This window comes from Trichosurus vulpecula, chromosome 8 (genome assembly GCF_011100635.1).
Source record: "Trichosurus vulpecula isolate mTriVul1 chromosome 8, mTriVul1.pri, whole genome shotgun sequence".
Classification (NCBI taxonomy): Eukaryota; Metazoa; Chordata; class Mammalia; order Diprotodontia; family Phalangeridae; genus Trichosurus; species Trichosurus vulpecula.
In genome coordinates this window covers 171,919,954-171,947,408 of record NC_050580.1, presented here as the reverse complement: position 1 = coordinate 171,947,408, position 27,455 = coordinate 171,919,954, and the positions used below count along the sequence as shown (strand labels likewise).

Below are 27,455 nucleotides of genomic sequence, written 5' to 3'. Positions count from 1 at the left end.
AGGAGTCAGGATAGAAAGGAAGGCAGAAAGAGCTGTGAAAGGCATTGTGGAGAAATTTGCAGCCACTCAGAAGTAGAGTAAGACTGCCACCCTCTTTTTAAAAAGAACCTGGAACTATATCCCACTTTACTCCAGCCTACCTTAAAGCCTGCTTTCCAACCCCCCACCCCCGGCCTTTTAAATTGCCTCTGCCACTGAAATTGTCATCAAAATGTCCCATTCATTTTGACCAAAAAAGAAAATCAATAAAGTTGCAATGCTCTAAAAATGAAAATGGCCAGGAAAAAATCTTACATGGTTGATCATTGTGCTGTCCCTGGGACTGCACGTGGCAGTGGCAGGTTTATAGGGAGCATAACTATTGTTAAATAAATCCTTCCCCCCCCAAAAAAATCAATTCTGAAGGAACAATTGTTTAGATTTCCATCTGAATGATAGGAGAAGAAGAGGGAAGCATCTGTGTTTGACAGGTCTGGGGCCCACATTGTTATTTCCTTTTAATACATTTCCAATTTTTAAAAAAATGAGTGGCACTTAGTATTTAGCTTTGACTTATAGTGAATAACTGAATTTTCCTCCTGCATAAAGGAATAGCAAATGTAAATGATTAGCAACTGGACTGGAGCCCAGTGTTCTGAATGTTAATGCTACATTTGGTAAGGTTCTCCAGGTAAGAAGCTGTTGATAGAAAATTCGTTCTCAGTCATCTTGATAGCTCACCATGATTAGATCTACAACTATCTATTTTTCATACCCATGTTGGAAGCAGGGAGGGATGGAATCCAAATGAAGCACATTGTTTAAAATGGCCACAGTTGCCATTGAGCTCACTTTAGGTATTGCTGGGAATCCTATGTCTCCATTATTCATTTCATTCTGCTTGTGAATCACTGCATACCACAACAATTCTTGATTCTTTTTTCAATTCAGTCTTTGGTGGAAAGATTAATTTGGCCTTTTTTTTTGGTCAGAGATGAAGACATACTAGCACAAATTTCATCCTAAGAGAGTACTTAGAGACTTTCTAATTCAACTCATTTGTTTTACGAATGAGGAAACAGAGGTCCCAAGACATTAAGTTACTTTTCTTCTCTGAGCTAGGGGAGAGAAACAAAGTTTCTTTTAAAAATATTTTACTCATATTCTTCTATTTTTTGTATCACTATTATTTCCTACTGACTTACCCTCTTCCTTCCCATGTAATAAGTAAGAATGAAGGGAAACAAAACAAAATTAACATTGGTCATGTCCGAAAAAAACATGCCTCATTATATATTTTCAGTTCACCACATTTCTGTCAAGAGATGAGAGGCACGGTCAAGTGATTTTCCTAAGGTTGCATGAGGAATAAGTAGCAGAATTTGAACCCAAGACCTTTGACTCTTTCTACTGAACTAAGCTACCTCAAGCTAGTTAGATATCTTCTCCCTCACAGATTTTGGCACTTAAATTCCAGAGTCACTTGCTAGATACCCTCTGTAAAATACGTATAACAATTCGTTGAAATTACAAAAGCTTTATACACAAATGATAATTCATGGTCAAAGGCTTTGAAAGGAGAAAGCCATAGGAATGACAAGAGCTAAATGAAACTTTTCTCTCAGTTATTCTTATTGTCATTAGTCTAGAGATTGGACCTGGAATTGTGACTTCATTTATATGAGGAGCTCCCAGATAAGGAAATTTACTCTACTAATACAGTTTGGCACCTTCTTCATGACTTATAGTCTTCAACAGTTGCTTGGAGCTGCTGTTCAGTCACTTTTCAGTCATGTCTGACACTTTGTGATCCCATTTGGGGTTTTGTTGGCAAAGATACTGGAGTGGTTTGCCATTTCCTTCTCCAACTCATTTTATGGATGGGGAAACTGAGGCAAACAGGGTTAAGTGACTTGCCCACAGTCATGCAGCTAGTAAGTGTCTGAAGTTGTATTTGAACTCCAGAAGATGAATCTACCTGACTCCAGGCCCAGCATTATATCCACTGCACCATCTAGCTGCCCATTGCCTGGATCATTGAAAAGTTAAATGAATGACTTGTCCAAGATCACATCTATTATATGTGAGAGGCGGGACTTGAACCCAAGTCTGTCTTGACTTGAAGGTTAGCACTCTATGTAGCACACCATGTTGCCTCTCATCACTAGAATGCTCTGCTAAATTCACAACTAAATAGTGCCCTTTACAACCTAAATGACAGAGAGGACTTAGGCTACTGGAATTTTGGAAAAACTGATCATTATAACTGCTGTATCTGAAGTTTTTACAAGATTAGGACATAAATTAGATTATCCTAAGTGTCTCAGTCACTAAAACCCTACTCCAATACCACAGGGTAGTGTAGAGATGACTTTGATTCTTGAAGGCTAGGCCAGAAGATAACCAAATGGAAAGGATCTTGTTAGGGCCCTGGTGTTTACCAGGTATGACCTGACTTAGTTTAGAACGTGTGCCAGAGTGATAGATTTTTTTTCTTTCATACAGTAACTTTCAAAGACTAAATCATAGAGAAGTTAGCTCTCTACTAGTGAGGGGAGTCCTCATACTGAGAAAAATCACAAATCCTTGAAGTGCAGATGAAATTTTAAGTCTCTAGCTTCAATGATCTCCTGTGGCTAAGTGGCCAGTCTGTGGTCCTAGGATTTTAATTTCATTAAAATTATCTTCTCTTTCAAAGTAGTGATTCATCAAAGGTCCATGCAGAGATGGAAATGAGAGTTCTGAAACCTCCCATGGGTAAAAGCAAAAATCAAGCAATTCAGATCCTAATTGCCCATTTAGGGGCTTAAACTGGAGGGACTGTCCTCAGTGAGCCTTTTCTCCACCTACCTTTTGAATTTCTTTTTTTTCCCTCCTTCATTCTCTTTTTTATTTGAAATAACATTTTGTAAATAATACTGAGTAGCAACAAAAAATTTGCTTTACAACTATTTATACTTGAGTAAATTATTTTCAATGGATGCAGTGTTCATAATTAGAGTCAATCATTCTTTTTGTCAAATTACAAGCATTTTTTGTTTTTTAATTTAAATTTATTTATTTAACATATTTAGTTTTCAGCATTGATTTTCACAAGAGTTTGAATTACAAATTTTCTCCCCATTTCTCCCCTCCCCCCCAACTCCTAGATGGCATATATTCTGGTTGCCCTGTTCCCCAGTCAGCCCTCCCTTCTATCACCCCACTCCCCTCCCATCCCCTTTTCCCTTCCTTTCTTGTAGGGCAAGATAAATTTCTATGCCCCATTGCCTGTGTATCTTATTTTCTAGTTGCATGCAAAACCTTTTGAATTTCTAATGAAAACAGAACTTCTAATACCTATCTGCTAAATTTTCTTCTCATTGTTCATTCATTTATTCATTTGGCAAACATTCTCTGGGCATACATACATATATACATACACATACATTCCATATAAGGCACTAAGTTATGATACCAGCGATAATGGTCATCTTTTGTTGTTGTTCAGTCATTTTTACTTGTATCTGACTTTTTATGACCCCATTTGGGGTTTTCCTGGTAAAAATTTGCCGTTCTTTCTCCAGCTCATTTCACAGATGAGGAAACTGAGGCAAATAGGGGTAAGTTACTTGCCAGGATAACATAGTGAGTACATATCTGAGGCTGGATTTAAACTCAGGAAGAGGAGTCTGGCATTCTAGCCACTATGCCATTTAACTGCCCTAAGGGTCATCTATTAAAACACAATTCCCTACTGCTAGGGCTCACCATGAAACATTAGCAGTAAAATGATCACCATTCCAGTTACCCTTTCGAAGTAAAATTATATTAAAAAGAAGCATTTGTTGTAGTAATTTCTTGAATACAGCTTATTTTTTTTATATAACATACGACTTTAGCACGAGGTGACAAGGAGTGATATAACATATGTGTTCAACAACTGCTAACTGGGGCCTGAATCAGATTAAAATAAAATTAGGAGATAATTGACGAAACAAAAATATAATAAAACAATAAAATACAATAAAATAATCCAATAAATAAAAATGCAATAGGATATAGATGACGTTAATATGTGGTTTTCTAAGTCAATATGCTGCCCTAAGGATCCTTATGTAACATTTAGTGACCTCATTTCTAAGTTTGACACCATTGGCTGTAGTGAATAGAGGGGCAGATGTGAAGCCAAGAAGGCCTGAGCTAGAATTCTTCCTCAGATTCACTTTAGATGTGTGATAATGAACAAGATGTTTATCCTCAGCTTCAGTTTTCTCATTTATAAAATGGGGATAATCATACTTCATGAAGTTGTTGTGAGGATCAAATGAAACAGTATTTGTGAAGGGCTTTGTAAACACTAAAGTGATATACAAATGGCAGCTATTATTATTTTCATCCCGATTCCATCAGCGTAGGGAGCTCCTACGGGGACACTTTTTTTTAATGTTTACAGATTGACAATTATTCTGTAACAGATATTTCTAGGGATTTCCCTGAGGCCACTGAGGGGTTAAATGATTTGTCCTGAGTCATATGACCAGGATGAATCAGAGATGGGACTTGAACCCTGGTCTTCTTGATTCTGAAGATAGATAGGTTTTCGTTACATCATGTTGTCTTTTACATTAACTCAATATACTACATTATAAAATGTAAATCATATTCAGAAAAATAAAATGTCATTCTGGTGAATATTTTGAAAAAATGAACATGAGTACTTCAAAAGTTATGAGATATATTCAAATTAAAGCATTAGTATTATTAAGATAATCAACAGGACCCAGAATGACATAAAAGGGACTGCTATGTGGTTTCATGGATTGGTTACATCTTTAGGTTCTTAGTTGTTGCAGAATGAAAATTATTTGCCACTAATAACTTCAAGAGTGATTTCCAGTGGCCCTGTGTCTTTCTCTTTTTTTTTGGAAGGGGGAAGGCAAGGCAATTGGGGTTAAGTGACTTGCCCAAGGTCACATAGCTAGTAACTGTGTCAAGTGCCTGAGGCCGGATTTGAATTCAGGTCCTCTTTACTCCCTGGCTGGTGCTCTACTTACTGCACCACCTAGCTGCCCCTAGTGGCCCTGTTTCTAAGCAGTACAATTATATATACTGGGGAGTCCAGATGCCAGGTTAGGGGATTCAATAATATCTGACTAAATAGGAGGCCTCACTTCCTTTCTCATCCTTTGGCCTACACAAGATTGTCATCCATCTTGTTAAATTAATTGTGGGTTTCAATCATTGCCACCAATCAGCATTTATTAAGCACTTACTGGTATATGATATAAGTGAGTTGAGTTCACGTAATCTACCCTGTAATATTTTACAATCTAAGGCAAATGAGATTGATCCGGACAAACGAAAAGTATATACCAAGCTGACACACACTGAACACATAACTCAGGGCATTTAAATATTTAAATTCTGTAGGAACAAAGGGTTATGTAATCCCACTTTGGGAAATATACTTTCCTCAAGTGCCCTAGAATTCAAATCTAGAAACTTTTTACTTGGATTGGGGATGGTTGGGAAAAAAGGCATAATCTGGAATCCAATAAAACATAAATTTACATCAATATTATAAATACCCTCCAAAGCCAGGGAAGATTAGAAAGCACAACTAAACTATACAATATAGCCAGGATTTGAATTTAAGTGGGCTCCACTTATAGAGAGCTGTACTAGTGCCAGCTAGAGTTTCCAAGTAATTTTCCAAGGTAGTCCCTTAAAGAACACATTGCAATTATAGAGCCTTTAGAAAGAGATGACTGTAATATGGACCTCCTATTAGTAATCGGTCAGTGCACAGCAAAGTGGAAAGAGCAGGGAGCTTCCACAAAGATGAATTAGAGCGTCATCAAATGATAGACTTGGAGGAAACCCTAGGACTCATTAAGTTTAACCTTATTCTCATTTTACAAATGAGGACTCTAAAGCTCAGAGGGATTAAGCTCCCATGGTCATATTGGTAATTAGTGGAAGAGCTGGTTCTAGAAGCCAAGTCTTTAGTCTATTATAATCTCAAATCAATTCTTATCACTCTGAACAAAACAATATTAACTTTGAGTCTAGAGAGCTGAAGACGAAGCATGCTGCCTCCTCCTACTGGAGAAGTGATGGCTTAAAATACAGAATGAGACATACATTTTTGGACACGGCTAATGTGGGAATTTGTCTGCATGTTTGTTTCAAGAGTTTTTCTTTCTTTTTTTATTATTCAATTCAATAAACATTTATTAAGTACCTACTAGAGGAAAAGATAAGTGCTTGTAAAAATAAATAAAAATTTTTAAAAAGAAAAAACCTAGTAGACCCTAATAAAAAATAATAAATTCTTATCAATTCAATACAAATTCACTACATATCTATTGAGCTCAAGGTACTGCAAGAGGCCTTTCTAACTTTAAAAGAGAGTAAAACCCATCTTCCTCAACCCTTTTTATCCTTCCCTATTGGACTGTACAAATGTTTTAATTATACTAAAGTCATTCTGAACATAGAAATTTGGTAATTAAACTATTCATTGACAGAATTGGATATCAGCAAATCAAACAATTTTCTTATCAGTCACTCAACAAACATTTATTAATCATTTATTATGTGTTGAGCACTATGTCAGGCTGTGGGGTCACCAATACAAGTAATAAAACAAGACTTACACTGAGCTTATATTCAAATGGTGGAGACAAGTATGTATGTGTGTCTGTGTATATATATATATATATATATATATATATATATATATATATATATATAGGCATAGATATAGATATATATGTGTGTATACAGTATAAATATGAAGTTAATATGTATATATAAGATAATTGAACACAAAGTAGTGTGGAAGGGAGGGAGGGCACTAGCAGTTGGGAGGCTCAGGAAATATTCTATGCAAAAGATGGTGCTTAAGCTGCATCTTAAAGGAAGAGAATCTTCAAGTCGGAGGTAAAAAAGAGAATGCATTCTAGGAATGCAGAAAGTCCAGAACAAAGACCCAGAAGTATCATTTGTAAGTGACAGAGAAAAGACCATTTGGCTACATCATAGAATGCTGGAGGGGGAGTGACATCCACTGATGCTGGAAAAAATAGATCTGGGCCAAGATGTTAAGGACTTAAAAAGCTAAACAGAGGAGCTTACATTTTATCTAAAGGCAAAAGGAAGCCACTAGTTGATTGAATAGGATAGCCACATGGGCATATCTACCCTTAAGGAAAATTACTCTGACAGCTATGTGTAGGACAAACTGCAGTAGTGAGAAACTCAGATTCAATCACTGTCTTTTATTAGATCAGGAAAATCTGTTTAATTTTTCTGCCTCAGTATCCCCATTTCTAGGTTTTAGATCATGCCAGAACTCTCCCTCTTTCTCATATGTGTTATAAAAATTTCATAGAAGCAAATGCCAAATCTCCAAAACTATTTTATTTTATTTTTGGACTGGACCTATGATTTCAAGACAAAAATTGTATTTGATAAATGTAAAATATCTTCTTTCAGAACTTAGGTATTTACCTTTGCCCTAATGAGATCTAGCAAGATAGAAAGTTATTTCCTTTGGATCTAGCAATCACAGCATGCACTAAATAAAATCAAATGATTATTTTACCTTTCTTCTTTTATTGATTCTTCACTATGATTACTCTCTCTTGGGGAAATCATTATGAACTGTGTGAAGTACATGCTTAACTATTCAGAAAACGTATAGAAAACCTTTTACCCCATACGATTTGGATTTTTACCCCCTGAGTGTCTTTAATGCACAGGTAAAACTCTTGGTAAATAAATAATAGTTCCCTAAAGCTAAACAATTTAAAATGCATTTATGGAAGGTTCCGAGCCATCATTTATGGTAATAGAGTGTGAACAAACAAATTAATTCAAAGTATTAGGAAATAACTGGTTTTAAGTGGCAGTGACAAAACTTTCTGAGTTCTTTCCTTTGAGACTTGAGTCATCTAAACCTACACTGGCCCAGAATCTTTAGGTGTACCGAGCATCTTCCTGGCTATGGCTCCCCTTATCCTATTTTGAAGGAAAATGGTCACAGTTTCTCTTTCGATTCTCAAGAAAAGTGAGAGAAACTTGATGTTGCTGTGTTCTCTGAGAAATATAGGTAGAGAATGATGAAATTACAAAAGAACAAGCCTCTACTTTTTATCACTCTGACACAGAACCAGTACAGTCCGGTAATACAAACCAACTCCATGGCCGGCCTTTCCTCCATTAAAACAATGATGTCCCTTTTGTTGCTTCACTACTTTAGGCTTTCCAAAGGTTATTTAAAAAAAAAATATATATATATATATATACATATATACATATATATATATATATATATATATGTATGTATGTATGATTTCATTCAATTCCCTCAACGACCCTGGCAGGTAGGTAGGGTAGTATTGTTTCCCCATTTGACAGATGAGAAAATTAGAACCTAGGAAGGTTAAGTGTCTGAAGAAAGACATACCTTGAGTTAGTAGCAAAGTCAAAACTATAGCACAAGTCTCCTAGTCCAGTGATCTTTTTGCTGAACCAAAAGTATGAGAAAATTCTGAATAGATCCTTATTCTATTTTGTAAAGTTTGCTGATATACTGGTATATTGAGTAAAATATATGTATTAAAGAAATTACAGTTCCTTTTTTTTAAACTGCAGAGTTAGTTAGGAGTTGAACATACTCATCCAATGGAGAAATGAACCAATGTTTACACTCTTGGGAATAATTGAGAAAGCCGATTATTTTATTAAGCTTTTTTGGCCATGTTTACAATATGCCATTCATATGATGTGCTAGTAATAAATTGAAGAATTTGTTAACTGTGACAAGGAAAAATATTCACTGGGACAAAATGCTCATTTTTAGGAAAATTTTGTTTAAGTTATACATTCCTTTTACTTGAATTTACTGTGGAGGGGAAAAATAGTTCACAATTGTTGGGATTCTTATTTATCAATATCTTGACACTGATCACCAGCTGAGTTCATTTCAGGGCAGATCACTTTCGTAGACTGAAGCCCCAAGTATAGATTTTCCATCTTGAAAACTTGGATTCCATTCATAATTCTGCCACAAATAGGTAAATGACCTAAGTTCTGGGCCCCCATATCCATCCAGGGGCAGAAAATGCCCTGTTCCTGAATGAACACAGCTGGTGAATACCTGGCAGGGTCTTGATCAATGGAAGCATCAAAAACACAACACTCTTTTCCTTCTCCAAATAAGTTGAAAGAATGGCAATGTCAGTTAAAAGTTCCCACGAATCAACACTTCAACACCATGGAGATTTTTCACAGTTACTGTTTAACAAATTCCTCAATTTCTTTCCTTTGTGGAATTCAAAGTTAAATCTGTAACCTGCAAGTTCCAATTACAGGATCATAGATTTAGAGCATTTTACAGGTGAGGAAACAACCCCCAAAAGGACCTAATCTCTGGAATCTGCTAAGACCCCTTTAAAAGAATATCAATGGTTCATAAATGATTCCAAACAATATTTATGCTTTAAACTACAAACTCAAAAGGCACACAGCCAGGCAGCTCTCATTTCTCAAGTTTTGTATCTACATATCTCAAACCTGAAGTTTGAGATGTAAATCTTGGAGTCAGAAAGTCCTGAGTTCAAATCCAGTTTCAAATACTTATTAGCTGTGTCATTCTGGACAAGGCATTTAAACTCTTTTTGTCTCAGTTTCCTCAGCTGTAAAAGAAAAAAAATAGCACCTTTCTCTCACAGTAATTTTGAGGATGAATGAGACAATATTTGTACACACACACACACACGCACGCACGCACACGTTCGCATAGTACTTGACACATAACAGGCACTATATGAAAGCTTATCCCCTCTTTCCCTCCCTCAAACTGCGACCCCATGAAGCCAAACAGCCAATGTGGCAAGATGGATAGAGGGATTGTCTTAGAGTCAAGAAGACCTGAGCTCAAGCTCTGCGTTTGACATACTGGCTATGTGACCTCAACTCCCAGGCAGCTCTCTAAGCCACCAAGCTACACAAGAAGTGATGATCTGTATGGGTCCACAGAGCTCCAGAATCATTCTCCCTCAAAAAATTATCAAGACAACTTTCAATAATCTGTGCTAGTAGGGAACAGAAAGTGTAGGCACAAGAGATATCCTAGGTAATCAATAAACTTAATTTCTTTTTTTTGGTGGGGAGAAGAGGAAAAGGCAAATCTGTTATTTTATTGGTGTAGGCAGCTCTCTCTACCAGTGCAGGTCCAAATGCATAATTATAACTATTTATTTCAGCACTACCCCCCTACCCACCCAAACCTTTTCATCAGTGTTGCCAAGTTGCAGAATGAATTATTTTGAATTTCACTTTCTCTCCCTTTTCCTATCTGCTCTTTAACAGAAGGGCCAATAAAGAATAGAGTGATACAAAAAGAACAGGAAAGGAAACAAGAGGCTAGAAAGAAGACTAAATCAGCCCTTAAATGCTAGACAATCATGTAGACTTGGAGTCCTTTAAATAATCATTAAAATATTCAATACCAAATATTTACTCAACTATTTGGTAAAAGACAAGGGGAAGAGGATGAGAGGAACAAAATAACAGGCATGCATAAAAAAAAGGAAAGAAAGTTTGGGAAAAGCGCTGGAATAAGAGGCAGGAAACTTGGTTTCAAGTCTCAATTGTGCCATTAACTCATTAACCACTTAATGTAGAGGTAGTATAAAGTAGAGAAGTGGTATAAAACTCAAATGAAATGGGGGTCATTATATCATACACATGGATCCTTGTGGACTGCATATTGACCTAGAAAACATTATATTTTATTGTGTTTTTATTTATTTTGTCAAATATTTGCCAATACACTTTTGTCTGGTTCATGCTGCAGTATGAGTATTGTGGGCCATGTTTTGAGACACCTTCACTCTAGACTATAGAGTAGAAACCATTCATCTGTAAAATGAAAGAGTTGAATTAGATGGTCTCTAAGAAACCAAATCTGTATCACTTGGAACAATCTCCACCTTTAAAGTTAGCCAGGATTAAATACGGTTAAGGGCTGTCTATTCCACATCAGAATGGCCAAAGATAGAATGTTACAATGGATATGACTGTAACAGCAGTAGCATACCTAAGCTTTCTCAGAATAAAGATTCACTAGAAACACTAACTTGCTATTTTGTAGCCTTATTCAGTGTGAATTGAGACAAACTAAGTTTGAAAATAATAAGATTAAGAAAAGGGACTGATGAGAAATTATCGAGAATGGAGAATTGTTTGGTCTGAAGACCAAAGACGGTGCCACTCGAAGCAAATATATATAACTTGTCCATAGAGCTTGTCTTATCTTTTTGAAACATGGAGTGATTACTTTTTAGGGAGGCGGTCCACTCTGTAGGGCTTATTCAAGCATTTGAAGTGCCTACATTCTTCAGGGGCCACTTAGGCCACTTATTTAATTCAAGGGCATTTATAATCACAAAATTTTGGAACTAAAAGAGACCAAAAAGAATAATGCTCAACATGAGGATAATTGAGATATTCTTTCTCACCAGATAAAGAAGGCAGATATTCACTACATCAATGACTAACTTGTTATTTTCTGCTACTTGGACAAATAAGAGCTCCAAACTATGAGAAAATCCCCTTTCCTGCTCAGCTAGTTTGCCCAGGAATCATGAGACTCTAAACAAACTTGTGTAGTATTATTTGCATATCCAACTACTCTCAGGCAAAAGTCTCAAGGTCAGATCTGAGAGGTGTTTCCCATGAAATAATATTAGCATTGGCATTTGCATGGTTTTGCAGGGCACTTTTACATGTTATTTCATTTTCACCTTAGAGACGCCATGAATTAAGTAGGGTAGGTGTTACCTTCATTTTGTAGCTGAAGAAAGCAAGCCCTAGAGAGGTTAAATAAATTGCCTAAGGCAAGGAGACCAGGTGTCCTACATTTGAGTGTACACTTTTGGATTTCAAATGCCTGTCACTCCTGATGTGCCCCCCAAAATGTCCCTTAATGACCCTCACTTGGTCATTCTCCTTCCTTCTCTTTTTCTTCTTTTGTCTCTCTTTTCCTTTCTTTCTCTCTAGACCGCCTTGCCCCATTCTCTTAAAAACAGAAGTCATGTTTATTTAATAAAGTATAGCTCAGTTTATACTTTCCGGAAAATCCACGGTAGCACTTGTTAATAGATTCTCCCTTCTCTGTTCTCATCCATTTTTACTCAGCAAGTCAGGAAACTAAGACACATAAGACTGTATAACCCCAAAGGGTAACTTTTCTCCCTTCAGTCTTCAAAGATGACAGATCTACCAGGGTTAATCCCCTGGGTCCTATATTGGTATATTTGAAATCATGTCACTTTAGAATAATACACATTTTTATAACAATATACATTTAATAAGGAAAAACAGAGTGGTATAAGAGAAAGTTCATTGGGTGAGCAGTCAGATAATCTTGGTTCTAATAATAATAATAATAGCTAATATTTATATAATAATTTAAGGTCTGCAAAATAGCTTGCATATATAAAATCCTCTGTTTAGCATTTAAAGTCCTTCGCAGACTGACCTCTACCTACCTTTCCAGTCTTCTTTTGCTTTCCTCCCCTCCATGCACTCTATGATCCTGCTACAGTGGCCTACAATAAGAATTTTGATTTCCTTCATTCTGTGCCTTTTTCTTGGCTGTTTTCGTTCTTGTAATGCTCTCCCTCCTCATCTTCCATGCTAAGCTATCCTGGATTCCTTCAAGACTCCATATAAATTCTACCATCTGCAGAAACCATTTTCTGGTCCTGTTCTACCCCCTACCCGCACTCCCACCCCACACTCAGTCCTTTCTAAGAAGAAAAATTTTTCATTTATACAGTCTGTTCCCAAAGTCTTAGTATAGTTTTAAGCTAATAGCTGCAGTAGCTTATTTTTTTTAAACCTAATAGCTTAAAACTACACTAAGACTTTTGGGACACCCTGTACAGGCAGGTAACTTCCATTTATACTAAACATCTCTTGTTTTCTCTCCCATTAGAAGGTGAGCAACTTGAGAACAGGGACTGTGCTTTTGCCTTTCTTTGTATCCTTGGAGTTTAGCACAGTACCTGGTAAATAATGAGTGCTTAATCCAATTGGTTGAATGACTGAATGACGTACAGCACCTCGTTTGATCCTTACAACCTATTATCATTTATCTACTATCATTTCCATTTAAGAGATGAGGAAAATGAGGCCGAGAAGTTATATCACTTGCAAAGTATCACACAGCTAGTGACTAACAGAGGCAGGGTTTGAACTCAGGTCTTTCGCACTGGACTTACTCACTATATGACCTTCCACCAATCACTTAACCTCTTGAGGCCTCAGTTTTCTTACCTTTAAAATGGGGTGGATAACACTAGTCCTACTTAAATTTGTAGAGTTGTGGAAAAAATGAAAAGAGATGACACACGTGAAAGCACTTCGAAAATTATAAAGAACTGTGTAAATAAATGTTGGTTATCATTATTTTTGTTTGTTTTTGGCAGGGCAATTGGGGTTAAGTGACTTGCCCAAGGTCACACAGCTAGTACGTGTCAAGTGTCTAAGGCCGCATTTGAACTCAGGTCCTCCTGACTCCAGGGCTGGTACACTGTGCCACCTAGCTGCCCCCCGTTGGTTATCATTATTACTTTTTTTGAGCGGCAGAGTTGGGAGTAGGGGTTAGAGTTCTGTCACTGCCAAGTCCAAGATAAATCACATGGCCTCTGTTCTATTCACTGAGAAGTCTAAAATCAAGCACTTAGCTTCTATGGGTAACAGACAATACATTATAAAAGTGGCAAGAACAAGAATTATTTTCCTTTCTTCTGAAAGGTATGTGTCATTGGTGTCATATGACTTTGATCTTCTTGTGGAGGCAGTTGTTCCTTGACTAAACAACATATTTTTGTCATGTGTAAAAATGTAGAACGTGGCTGTCACCCCGGGCTCTGTTGACAGAGTTGCCAATGGAGATGGGATGCCTGGTGAGGAACAATCCGAAAACAAAGAGGAAGACCCTAATGCAGGCACTGTGAAGTTTGGATGGGTGAAAGGTGTGCTGGTGAGAAAACTCTGTGTTCTATGAAAAGTCAGCGGGCTATGTTTAATATACTAAGTGTTAATACAGCTTGGAAAAGAAAGTCTTCCATTTTACCATAGTCACTTTGGACCTATCTCCTTTTAACACTATTGATGAGAGATCTTTATCCCTCTAATCCACAGGTGAGATGCATGCTGAACATCTGGGGAGTGATGCTTTTCATTCGCCTCTCCTGGATTGTAGGGGAAGCTGGAATTGGTAGGCATTTCCCTCCCCCCCCCCAGCATAATTTTCATCAGTGTCATTGATATACCCAATTTGCAATATTTTTTCACCATTAATGCTGAATGTGAAATGAGAGTTAGGGGAAATCATTTACACCTGGGACCCTTTTGTAAATGTCTTTGACAGTGTTTGTCAGAAGGGGGAAAAGGTGAAAAATTAACCCCTGTCAAACTGGAATTTTCCAGACTGCTAACCCAGTCAATGCTCAGGTAAACATATATTCATTGAGAGTTTTAAACCAGAATGAATGCATACATGTGCACACATGTATGCATATACAGACATATGGATACATTTATGGCTCTAAATTCATATATGCATATACTTATGGACACAAATATCACATTTCGGCTAAACATATGCCTATTCTCAAATAAATAAATGCCTATATTACTAATAGTTAACATTTATATATTGTTCTAAAGTTTGCAAAACACTACTAAAAATCTCTTGATCTTCACAACAACCCCAAGAAATAGGCACTATTCTTATCCTTACTTTACAGATGGGGAAACTGAGAGAGACAAAGGTTAAGTGATTTGCCCAGGGTCACACATATAGCATCTAAGGCTGGATATGAACTCAGGTCTTCCTAACTCCAACTCCAGCACTCTATCTACTGCACCATACTTGACTTTCCTTCATCATAGAACAAGCATACAAGACTATGCAGCAACATTTCATAAAATCAAAAAAATTGAAGGCTGAAGTTTGGGAAAAGAAGAGGAAGTCAGTGAAAAGTTGATCTGATTTTAGTGATAAGGTTGAATTATAGAATATTTTTAGAGAAATGTAACTTCACTCCTTTCAGGTACAGACAGCCACAGTAATCAAGGTTAACGAAGTACTGCCAGATAAAGGTTCTGGCTGAGTAACTTTAATGACCGGATCATAAGCATTTATAACTAGAGCATTGTTTGGACACTTCCAATGACACCAAAGAGATTTTAAGAGGGCTTGAAAAGTTTAGTTTGCTTTATTCAATTGACTATCTTGTGTACATTATTATATCACTCAACACACTCCCTTCCTATGAAGAGCAGATAGGCAACTTTAGTCAGGGAGCAGCTGGGTGGCAGTGGATAGAAGGGGCCTGGAGTTGGGAAGACCTGAGTTAAAATCTGATCTTAGACACTAGCTGTGTGACCCTGGGCAAGTCACTCAACCTCATTTGCCTTAGTTTCCTCATCTGTAAAATGAGCTGGAGAAGGAAATGGCAAACCACTCCAGTACTTTTGTCAAGAAAACCCTAAATGGGCTCGAGAAGAGTTGGACACAACTGAAAAGACTGAACAACAAAAACTTTAGTCCACAAACTCAGAATCTGTGGAATCCAAGGTGGTGGTTTTGTTGTACTTATATCTGTAAAATACAGGATGTATTCATCTTGTTAGAGGAGTTGGCAATTAGTGTTCAATGGTCTTCTAGGGGCTCCAGCTTAGAGCCTTCTCTCTCAGCATACCATTATCTAACCACTTTCCAATTCGGGATATAGTTGGTCATTACCTATTACCACCATTCCTCAACATACACACACATTCAGAACCACCCAAAGACTTACCCAAAAGAGCAAGAGGCAAGTTGTTGTCCAGAAATGGAGCCAAATCACATAGTTTTCCATGTTCCATGTTTGGCAATAGCCCAGTTCCTGACAAAGGGCTGCTTGCCGGTTTTATGATGCATATCAAATGAATGCTTACTGCCAGAGGGCCTAAGATAAGTAGATGCCGTTCCATGGAAAATCTGCATCTTAATATTGCCAAGTTTTTTGCTCTAGGGTTTCATGCAAAATTAGTTTTTTAAGGGCAGTTTAGTAACTTACTGAGATCATCAAGAAACATTACTTTGTTTGGAGGTGTGAGAGTAGCCAAGGGCAAGAGTAATTCTTTTTAATGTAACTTATTTAACATCCATATGTTTGGGTAATCATCTGAACTTTAATCAGATCTTACATTACTCTTCGAAGTCATTTCCCTTTACATGTCTAGCGTGAAACTGTGATTCTTTAAGAATCACTGCTTAACTGTTTATTACACAACTAGGTTTTTGTGTTATTTTACTATGAACCTTTTACTTAAGTAATTAAAGCAGACTTTGGGAGAGGGATAAAATTCTACTTGAATAGGTGTCCAGTGGGCTTTTCCTTTGAACATCCTTAGTCTGGACAGAAAGAAATTCTCAAAGAGAGCACTTTAGTGAGCAGTTAAAACTTATTATGGCATAAGCTACTGTGACTTTTTAGTAGGTATTTTCATGAACTGAAAGTTAAGTGAGTTGATTAAGTCATCCCCTGGGTCCCATTTGTATTCTTTTTATTGGGATAGACAAAAGGAAAGACAATTACTTTGATTCAGGGTCAGTCTTGGGCAGACCTGAATAAAATGCCCAGATACCTAGAAGAAGTAGAAATGGACCTGACCAACAGTAATGCTAGAAGCAGCATCTCTTTGGAAACCATGTGCAAGTAGCCAAGGGCAACTCTCTTGGCTCCTAAGAAAAATGATGGAATATTTCTGTTGGAAATTCTAGCTGTTGCTTGTCCCCTTTTCTGTCCTAGAGGCCTTAGATCATTGCATGACAGGGCAGTAAACAAGTTTGGCTCTGATGTCAGGAAATATCATCCTATTTTGCTTTTCCCAAAGGTCTAACTGAAGCTAGAATTGACAAGAGTTAACCTCTGACTTTGAAAGTCCATCCTGTTTCCATCTTTATGTCCCCTCTGTATACTCTTCAGAAAGGCCATGGCCAGAGATTCCACCATTGCCCTTCATTGCCTATCAGTTAAATAATCTCTCAACAATTAGGTCTGGCAACCATCTCTATTGAGACTTCCTTTGATGTAGGACAAGTGGGTTTGGCCTGGAACATGCTGGGAGACAGGTGAAATGGCTTTACCACCTAGTCACCATGTCCTTCCTCTGCTCAGTTCAGTTGGGCAAAGTCTTTCTCCTCTCTGCAAAACACCCTGCACAGGTGTCCTCTGATAGAGAGGTATTCATTTTTTATCACTTTTCACCCAGAAATAATTCTACTAAAAGGGAGAATTCTAAGGAAATGGGCTGGTACATATTCCTACAATAAGAATTATCTGTAATATTAAATATATTTCTCCTTATGTGACAAAATGGATATAGAGCCTTGCACATAGTAAATACTAAATAAATATTTATTACACAGAATCTGAAATGTGTGTATATCAGATAGGCAAACAAATCATATCTATGGCACACAAAATTAATCAGTCCATAACTTTCCAGTACTTTGTCGATTACAAGAATCACATTCCCATTTTGATCAGCCAGAGTTGCTGGCTTATCACGGGCATAGTGACATCATAGCACTGTATTTCCTGGTCTTCATCCCCATCCCTACTAGGAGTAGGAGAGTAAAGAGGGGAAAATATTTTGAGAACATTTCCCATCCAGTTTTTTAGACTTCAGTCTTAAAAAGTTCAGATCTCCCATGATCACTATAGACCTGTTGAAGTTTATACAAACGATCTATGGTTTGTTCCACCATTTAACTACCTTTATTTTTCCTTTTTCAACTGAGGTCTTGGTGTGATTATCATCGGTTTAGCCGTGACAGTGACTGCTATCACTGGCTTATCCACCTCTGCTATTGCCACAAATGGATTTGTCAGAGGAGGTAATCAAAATTGTAACATATATGCCCACTTGCAAAATAAAGGTAACATAAGCTCAACTAGACCTCCACTGACCTTTCTGGAGTGTTTTCAAAGGTAATCCCAGCTGATCATTTCTTTTCAGCCAAGATGGACACAGATAAAATGGGAACAACCATAATCATCATCAACCCTACAACCTTCTTATTCAGGTTCGCATTCAGGCAAGAAGGTCAAACATCATGTCTGGATATTTTCTCTCCCAGGACGTTTGCTTTAGTCAATTTTTCTTTTCAGGGCTGTACCATGAATTGTGTTCCCTTTTAAAAACTGTCCATCAGAATGAGTGGTTTCATGTCAGCCCCATCTGTTTCTTCCAAGCACAGAGAACCCGCCCCCCCCACCCAATATAGCCCTCAGGTTCTGGCTTGGGTATGAAAGCTTAAATCAAAGGTTATGGGAATACAAGTTAACTATAACATCTTCTATCTTTCATTGCTGACAGGTCTTGGAGTTCTCATAATTCTTCTTTCCACCATGGTAACCTCTATTACTGGGTTGTCAACTTCTGCGATAGCAACTAACGGGTTTGTACGTGGAGGTAAAATCTTTAAGGTTTCTAATGCCCTCAGTACTCACCATGGGTAGGCAAAAACTTTTCATTCACTATTTTCTGGGGGGTGAGAACAAGAAAGTGGCTCAGTGTCCTTGAGGAAGACTTCACCAGTCAGCTGGTTGAGACGACCAGTCACAAAAGGAACCATGAGGTAATATGTGTAAAGATCAAGCCAGTTATGCTTTTTATGCTTCAGTGCGTTTCAGGTGACATCTCCCCAATCCTTGACATCTACATGTTAACATTTCATTTTTCAGGTTAATACCCAAATGTCTTCTTGGAGAACAAATCTTGAAACTCAGTTCATTTCTAAAGTTTAGTGCATTTCAGGTACTACAAGGGCCCAGCATGGTAAGAGCATTCAGAACATTTCAGGTTCTCCAAACAGCAGGACTCTGCGGACGTCTTCCTTTGTTAAGTGCTGATCCCATCACTAGGTATTGGAGCCAAATGCCTTTTCTGGGAATTTTTCAGGTCTTGCAGTCATCGTCATTGGCCTAAGCGTGGTAGTGACAACGTTAACAGGTATCTCTATGTCTGCTATTTGCACAAATGGAGTAGTGAGAGGAGGTAAGCTAATTCATTTAAATCATGGGGTATATGTTTTAGTAATGTAGAAATATCTAAACCTGGTTTCTTTTGAAAGTTGAAAGTGATATTAGTAGCTCTATGGCAAATTACCAGTACTTTAAAAACTTCAAAAACATTTAAATTCTCAGTCAACTTTCTCCTCAACTAAGATGAACTATTCTCTTAGAATCAGTCTCTGATCCATTTCCTGTGATTAAACCTGATTGGGAAAATGGACACTGGCCAAGGTGTCTTAATAATAAAAATAACTGGCATTTATACGTATGGCTACATGAATTCATCTTATGAATTATTTCACGAACATCTCTCAACAACTGCGTAAGACTGGTACTGCAGGTATTACTATTGCCAGTTCATAGATAAGAAAACTGTGTCTCAGGGAGGTAATGATCGTCAAAAGGAGGAGTCAAATTCAGGCCTGCTTGACTTCCAGTCCAAAAGTCATTATGTCAAGGCTACCTTTCTTGGTAGAAAGGTCTAAAGTTGTGCAATGGAGAAAAGCAGGAGATTCCCCAGAGCCCGAGACAAACACACCTGGTTGTCTTCATTTTATACTTCCAGTCCTGAGAACCTCTCCCCAAATTTCTACAGGCTGTCTCCAGTATTCACCTACCGCTCCATACTACCAGTGGCAAAGAGGCATGGGAAATTAAATTCTAAAGCTTCAATACAAGGCTTTATGAATAGGCATGATTCTGAAATGAGTAAAGTTTGTCAAAACACTCTTTCATCCTCCTTTCCATGACCCTTTTCTCATTCAATACCCTCAATCTGTCCTCTAGCTGACTGAAGCTTGTGTCACTGTTTTTTTTCCTTTCTTTTCCAAGCACTTAGCACAGTGCCTGGCACGTAGTAGGTGTACCACCTGACTTCCTTTATTAAGCTTATGTTTTATGCATTTGCAACAGCTAAGTGGCATAGCAGCTACAATTCTGGACCTGGAGTTAGGGAGATTTGAGTTCAACTCCAACCTCAGGATGTTACAAGTTGTATGACCCTAGGGAAGTTACTTCTTAAAAAAACTGCCTCAGTTTCTTCATCTGAAAAACATGGGGATAACAAATAGCACCTACCTCCCTAAGTTGTTGTAAGGATAAAATGAGATAATATTTGTAAAGTACTTTACAAACCTCAAAGAGGTATATAAATGATACTTATTTTTCTTGTGATTTCCTCAGTGCCAAGGTGACTAGCTATTTAGGTACACTAATCAATACCAAGGTGTTAACGTGAGACAGTGGCTTAATGAATAACCCTGTAACTCAGTGCCTGCCCATGGTAAGGGCTTAATAAACGCTTGTTGATAGCACACTTGCCTTTTAATTGAGACTTTTAAAACATGTTGATTCCTTTTCCTTTGATATCACTTCATTTTCCAGTATATACCACTGTTCTCCCCAACACAGAGCTATCTATCCTTCCCTTATAGCAAAGGACAAGAAAGAGGGAAAAAAGCATTTCAGCAAAACTAACCAGCATAGTGGTCAGATCCAACAGATCGGCAGAGTGTTCCGTGTCTACAGCCATCCACCTCTTCAAAGAAGGGAGGGAGATTCGTTCTCATTTCTTCTTTGAGAGCTAGAGTTAACCACTCTAATTACCCAGCGTTCATTAACTTGCACTTTTGATTCCTTAACCTAAAAAATTCTTCCGACAATGGGAATTTCAAACCAGTAAAGGAAATATTTTGAAGAGGGAGGGACCTTTCAAAGGCCTTACTTAATTCATTCTGTACCTTCCCTCCCCCCACATTTAGTAATAATTGGCCTTTATATAGCACTTTATGATTTGTAAAATATAAATACACTCATACGCATATGCATATGGGGGCAGCTAGGTGGCGCAGAAGATAGAGGGCCAGGCTTGCAGTCAGGAAGACTCATCTTCCGGAGTTCAAATCTGGCCTCAGAATTGTTCCTAGCTGTGTGACTGTGGGCAAGTCACTTAACCCTGTTTGCCTCAGTTTCCTCAACTGTAAAATGGTGATCATAATAATACCTGAAGTCAGGAAGATGAGTCTTCCTGAGTTCAAATCCAGACTCAGACACTTTCTAGCTGTGTTACCCTGGGCAACTCACTTAGCCCTGTTTGCCTCCATTTCGTCATCTATAATATGAGCTAAAGAAGGAAATGGCAAACAACTCTAGTATCTTTGACAAAAAAAAACCCAAAACTCAAATGGGGTCATGAAGAGTCAGACATGACTGAAATGGCTGAACAACAAACATATGCATACATAAACACATATTATTTCATTTGATCCACACAAAAATCTTGTGTAGGAGGGGCTATTATTCACCCCATTTTGTAGATGAGCAAATGAAGGTTTATAAGAGACTTGGAAGACAACATAGGACAACAGTCTATTGAGTCAAGGGATCTAGAAGACCTGGGCTCAGATCCTACCTCAAATACCCTACCTATCTATTCTGGGGAAGCTCTTAAATCTCCTTGAGCCTCAGTTTCCATATCTGTAAAATGAAGGGTTTGGACTAAATGGTCTCTGAAGTCCTTTCCAGCTCTAGATCCCATGGCCCTATAATCAATGAACCTATTTCTTTCCCAGAGTTACACAACTAGTGTCCCATGTGGAAACTGAACCCAGGTCCCCCATCCCCCCATTCGAGCCATTATTCCGCGTCGCCCCTCCAAGTGTGGTCCTGGAGTAGAAGGCATTTCTTTATTATAGCTTGTAGTATTCAAACCTTTTTTTTTAAAAAAAAAAGAATTTTCATTGATTGATACTTCATAGTTACCTAATCAGTCCTTTTCTGAGCTCTTTATGCACCAAGAGGCATCATTACTATATGGAATTACTAGTCCTATGCCTGTAAGGGCACTAATAGCCATTAATTGCTTTCTATGCCTCAGGGGGCAGCTATTAATAAAATCATAGAATCATACAATCTCAGAGTTGAAAATGATCTTAGAGTTCAGAGGATGTCTAATTCAACTTCCTGCTAAGGCAAGGATCTGCTATAGAGAATTCCCAACTAGTAGCCCCCTCCCTTAAAGAGGTTACTCTGCTTATTTACTTCCGGTAATGGAAAACTCTCTACCTCTGAGCTTCTTTACCATTCCCCAATGCCAGCCTCCCCTACCATCCACATTTGGACACATACGTGTGCTATCTAAGTCCACAGCTTCCTGGACTAAAAAAAGGAAATTCAAACCAATGTTAAAGAGTGTGCACAGCATTGTGCTGGAATAGTTTGCTTTATATAATAGATATTTCTGAGATGATAAAAATTACATTGATTAAATTATATTTTGGGGAGCTCCTACACAAAGGAATTCTATAGTAAATTATTTTGTAAATCAAAGAATTATTTCATAGAATGACTAATGATTTCATAATTCACCTTTGTGTGAATCTAGATTTTCAGATATTGATTGAGTTTAAAAGAAGGTATGCCTGTGCTAGGGGTAGTTAAATGGCGCAGTGCATAGAGTGCCAGCCCCAGAGTCAGGAGGACCTGAGTTCAAATCCAGCCTCAACACTTACTAACTGTGTGACTCTGGGCAAGTCACTTAACCTTTGTTTGCCTCAGTTTCCTCATCTGTAAAATGAGCTAGAAAAGGAAATGGCAAACCACTCCAGTATTTTTCAAATGGGGTTACAAAGAGCCAAACATGATTAATCGACTAAATAAAAACATCGATGCTAGACTCCTTACAAAACACAGAGACAGATCGGGTCCTTCCTCAAATTCCCATCTAGGGATGGGGAATAGACCTGTGATTTTATCTGCATATAGGCCTCCCAGATGAAGAAACTCCCTTCACTAATGCAGGTTGGTAATTTCTTTGCATTTTATAGACTTCAAGAGTTACCCAGAGGACTCAGGGATTAAGTGACTCCCCCAGGGTCACACAAATCAACATATTTTAGAAGCAGTACTCAAACTCAGAGCTTCCTAGCTCCAAGGCCAATTCTCTATCCATTGTACTACACTGCCTCTAAGTCCCAGTGATTATTAGGAAGTTGCTACATTTTCACTGGAATATTTACAATTCCAAGTTCAATACAATTAGTCACCAAATAGACTCTTGGAGAAATCTCATATAAATAATGTTCTTTTTCTGTTACAGGTGGAGCCTACTATCTAATTTCTAGAAGCTTAGGGCCAGAATTTGGTGGCTCCATAGGCCTCATCTTTGCTTTTGCCAATGCAGTGGCTGTCGCTATGTATGTAGTAGGATTTGCTGAGACCGTGGTTGACCTTCTTGCGGTAAATTACAATTTGGGGTGTTCTTTCCTTTGGGCTAGAGAATTAGGTCTTTTAGTTTCTCTAGGGTACTAGATAGTACCTTGCACTGAGTAAGCATTTAACAAATACTTGTTGGATTGAACGGAATTTAGAATAAATTCTGCCCATGCAAAAACAAGGCAAAATGGGCTTAAACTGTAGCGTGAGAATTTCCAAACAGTAAGGTGTGTCAAATAAGGCAGAGATTCCTAATTTGCAGAATTTCCAGAAATTCCAGGAAATATTGGAAAAATAACTATATTATCCTATAGATATATTCCAAAGATCAAATCAGGTCAACAAGCATTTATTAAGCACCTACTATGTGCCAGGTACAATGCTAAGTGCACAGGATACAAAAAAGACCAACCCCCCTGCCAAAACCCCACATCTCCTACTTTCAAGTTCACAGTCTAATTGGGGGAGGGGGAAGAAGAAGACAACATGCAAACAGCTATGCACAACCAAGATATATACAGGATAAATTTGAGACAATCACACAGGAGAGGGATTAGCATTAAGGAGAAATGGAAAAGTCTTCTTGAAGAAGGTGGGACTTGAAGGAAATCAGGGTTAAAAAGTAATAGCGTTAGTGAAAAAAATTTGTGGACTGGGGACAGAACAATTTTATGATTCTTTAAAAATGTTGCTATGCAACTAACAAAGTTTTCTTTACAAAAAAAATCATATTTTATTTCTTATATGCAAATACATGATAAATTCTAGAATTTATTTCCTTTCATAGTGAATAGGGGACATGGGAAGGTTTACTGAAAGCTAAGGGAGATGGGGACTGACATAGGTTGGGAACCCCTCCCTGAATCATGAGTCGCTCCTTCAGAAGTTTGTAGAGTCCTCCAGATTAGATTCTCACCAGTCTGGCATGGTGAAAAAATAGGTTTCCTTTGAGTCCTGGGGACATATTAGTTGATGTCCAAGTCTCCCAATGAACACAGGATCCTTATGGGTACAGGTTGCTTTATTTTTGTCCTCACATCTCCAGTACCTAGCATAGTGCCTAACACATAGCAGGTAAGCACATAATAAATACTTGTTGAATTAAATTGAATAGGATCCCTAGGCCTTCACCCCTGTGTAAGGGCTGGAGAGCATTGTTCCACTCTCCACCTACAAAAACTATTCATTTTTCTCCTGGAATAGAATCCCTCATCCATCAGTGGTTGGTTTTTCATATTTAAATGTTTTCCTTGGGTTTCTATTGCCCCTCCCTGCTCCAAAGGATTCTTATTTGTCCAAAGCATGGATTATTAGATTTATTGGACCAAAGGATCATAAATCTAGAGAGGGGAGGGATGTCAGAGACAATCTGTTCTACTTCCTCATTTTACAGATGAGGAAACTGAGGACCAGGTAGGTTAAGTGACTCTAACTCATTTGTACAAAAGTACCTTTCTTTGAGAATCAAATGAATAGACAAGTGAAATATATGTATGTGTATATATATATATATATATGTGTGTGTGTGTGTGTGTGTGTGTGTGTGTGTGTGTGTGTATACACACATGCATATGCACACATATGTATATATATGTTTTTAATGTATATATGTATACACATGTATGTACGAATATGTATATGTATAGATAAATAAATAGATATATATCACAAGGTAGCATCTTTAATATATACAATTTCAGGAATATGACTTAATAAGTCTTTAAGCAAGTATTTATTTTTTTACTCCTTACATTTTAATTTAGCCATTTTCTCCCACTCGGGAGTTCAAAAAACCTCCAACAAAGTGGCATTCTTCCCAAACTGAGCAGGATGCCCCCTTTATGATGAATTCCCCTTGTCTGGTGTTATGATAGCTTCCCCCCAAAAGCAAAGAGGACAGACTCCTAAGATTCCAGCTCCTAACCTTATGTCCCAAGGGCACATATAATCACAGAAAACAAGACCTAATAAGATTTTCTTAAAATTCCCTGAAATTGATCAATCCATCACTTTCTTTAATTTCACATAGTCTGCAGACAGTGATTCATAGTATCTCTGCTTCCCTTTAATTGTATTAATAACCCCTATCTGCAAGAAATTGTGTTCACAATAATACCTATTATTCTCTTCTAGGAGAGCAACTCAATGATGGTGGATAAAACCAACGACATCAGAATAATAGGCACCATTACGGTGGTGATTCTTTTAGGTATTTCGCTGGCTGGAATGGAATGGGAAGCCAAGGTGAATTTTTCAAAATGATGTATCAATAGCTGCCAGTCCACTTCTGAACAAATTACAGCAGGCCAGGAGAGAAGCAAAGAGAACCATATGCTCAAAGAGAATTGCTCGGCTATTACTTGTCATGGCAACAAGAGCAGTTTAAAGCTGCGTGGAACATAAGATCGTCCAAAGTGCTGGGCTCAGGCCGAGTCAGAACACGATGTCCACGCGCTACATGCTCTTTCTGTTTCCCGGGGGGCACTTCCAGCAACATGTCACACACAGGGTCCACTTCCCCCTTCCCACCCTCCAGACCCCTAGAACCTGCGATCAGTCTAGCTACTTGTGCCTCTCACCATTCTCTTCCCCATCCCCTCCCCCACTCTGGCTATTTTGGTTCTGGCTCTCATTTTTTACTTTCACACTCTATCTTGTAATAAATAATTATTTCTGGACATGTCATCTCCCCTATTAAGCTGTTAGCTCTGTGAAGGTTGAGACTAGGTCATATTCTTCATTGAGACCCCCAAGTTCCCTTAACACAGTGCCTTGCACATAGTCAGTGCTTAATACGTGTTTGTTGAATGAATGAGTTATAATTGGTGGAGCCCACAAGAATTGTCAAGGGAGGTGAAAGGCTGTGGGGATGACAGCATATAACCACCTCCTTCCCTCACACAGCCCTATGGCACAGCATGGTTGATAACCATGGCAGAGGAGCCATATGCTTTTCAGAAGTATAACTTGAGGATGCCACAGGTTCTGGGCTAAATAGGAGCAATTCAGAATTCCTCCACCTCCACCCTGCCCTATAATTTCCAGTATGGAACCTCTCTCCGTGAATACATGTTGGCAATTCCTCTATAATTATAGTTTTAGAAAATTCTCAACCCCAAGTTACAGAATTTCAGAGCAGGAAGGGACCTCAGGGGCCAACTAGGCCAACCCATGTACAAAAGGAATTTCTTTTATAACATACCAGCCAAGTGATTGTCTAACCTCTGCTTGCAGAGCTCCATGGAGAGGGAACCTAAAACCTCTCAAGGCAGGAAATTCCACTTTGGGACAGTTTTTGTGGTTGGGAAGTTTTTTCCTGACATCCAACTTCAATTTGCTTCTTTGAGACTTCCACCCATTGTTCCTGGTTCTGTCCTCTGGGGCCAAATAGAACTCCTCTAATCCCTCGTCCTTTTGCCTGTGATAGTGCATCACATACTGAAGATGGTGCTTACTTTTCCCCTTGAGTGTTCTTTTCTCTACGCTAAAATGTTCAGTTCCTTCAAGTGATCCTCAAATGTCATGGACTTCACCATCTTCTTTGCTTTCCTAGAAACACTCTCTGGCATATCAACGTCCTTCTTAAACCTTGGCACCAAGAATCGAACACAATTTTCTAGATGAGGTCTGAAGAATGCATAGTACAATGGGACTATTGCCTTCCTATTTCTGGAAGCTCTGCCCCTCTTTCAAAATTCATTTAGCCTTTTTGGCTGCCATATCACACCACTGACTCACACTGAGCTTGTAATCGACTAAAGTCCCTACGTTCTTTCCAGAATAACTGCTATCTAACTATGCCTCCCTCCTCCTATTTCTGTAAAGTTGATCTTCGTGTACCCAGCTGCAAAATTTTACATTGATCCCTAATGAATTCCATTTTTAAAAAATTAAGCCCAATGCTTTAATCTGTCAAGATCTTTTTGTCTTCTAGTGTCTCCACATTTTGTTCATTTATAAATTTGATGAGTATACCATCTATGCCTTTGTTCAAGTCATTGTTAAAAATTTAAACTGCATAGGGCCAAGCAAAGATCTCTGGATGCTCCGCTGGTAACCTTCTGCCAAGTCGACGTTGAATAATTAACAACCTCTCCCCAAATCTGGTCATCCAGCAATTTCTGTATC

General features: G+C 38.1%; 1 protein-coding gene across 3 annotated transcripts in view; it reads left to right on the top strand.

The window, feature by feature from the left end:
• Nucleotides 1-27,455, top strand: part of SLC12A1 (solute carrier family 12 member 1) — a 130,470-nt gene that overhangs the window by 2,849 nt on the left and 100,166 nt on the right. Inside the window, exons 2-6 of one of the 3 annotated variants that reach the window (XM_036735330.1) lie at nt 13,889-14,023; nt 14,185-14,260; nt 19,003-19,098; nt 23,212-23,351; nt 25,461-25,571. In XM_036735330.1, coding sequence (XP_036591225.1) covers nt 13,889-14,023; nt 14,185-14,260; nt 19,003-19,098; nt 23,212-23,351; nt 25,461-25,571 — 558 coding nt within the window. Of the gene's footprint in view, nt 1-13,888; nt 14,024-14,184; nt 14,261-17,839; nt 17,936-18,417; nt 18,514-19,002; nt 19,099-23,211; nt 23,352-25,460; nt 25,572-27,455 lie in introns of all 3 variants that reach the window. The other 2 variants (XM_036735328.1, XM_036735331.1) reach the window with 2 other exon arrangements.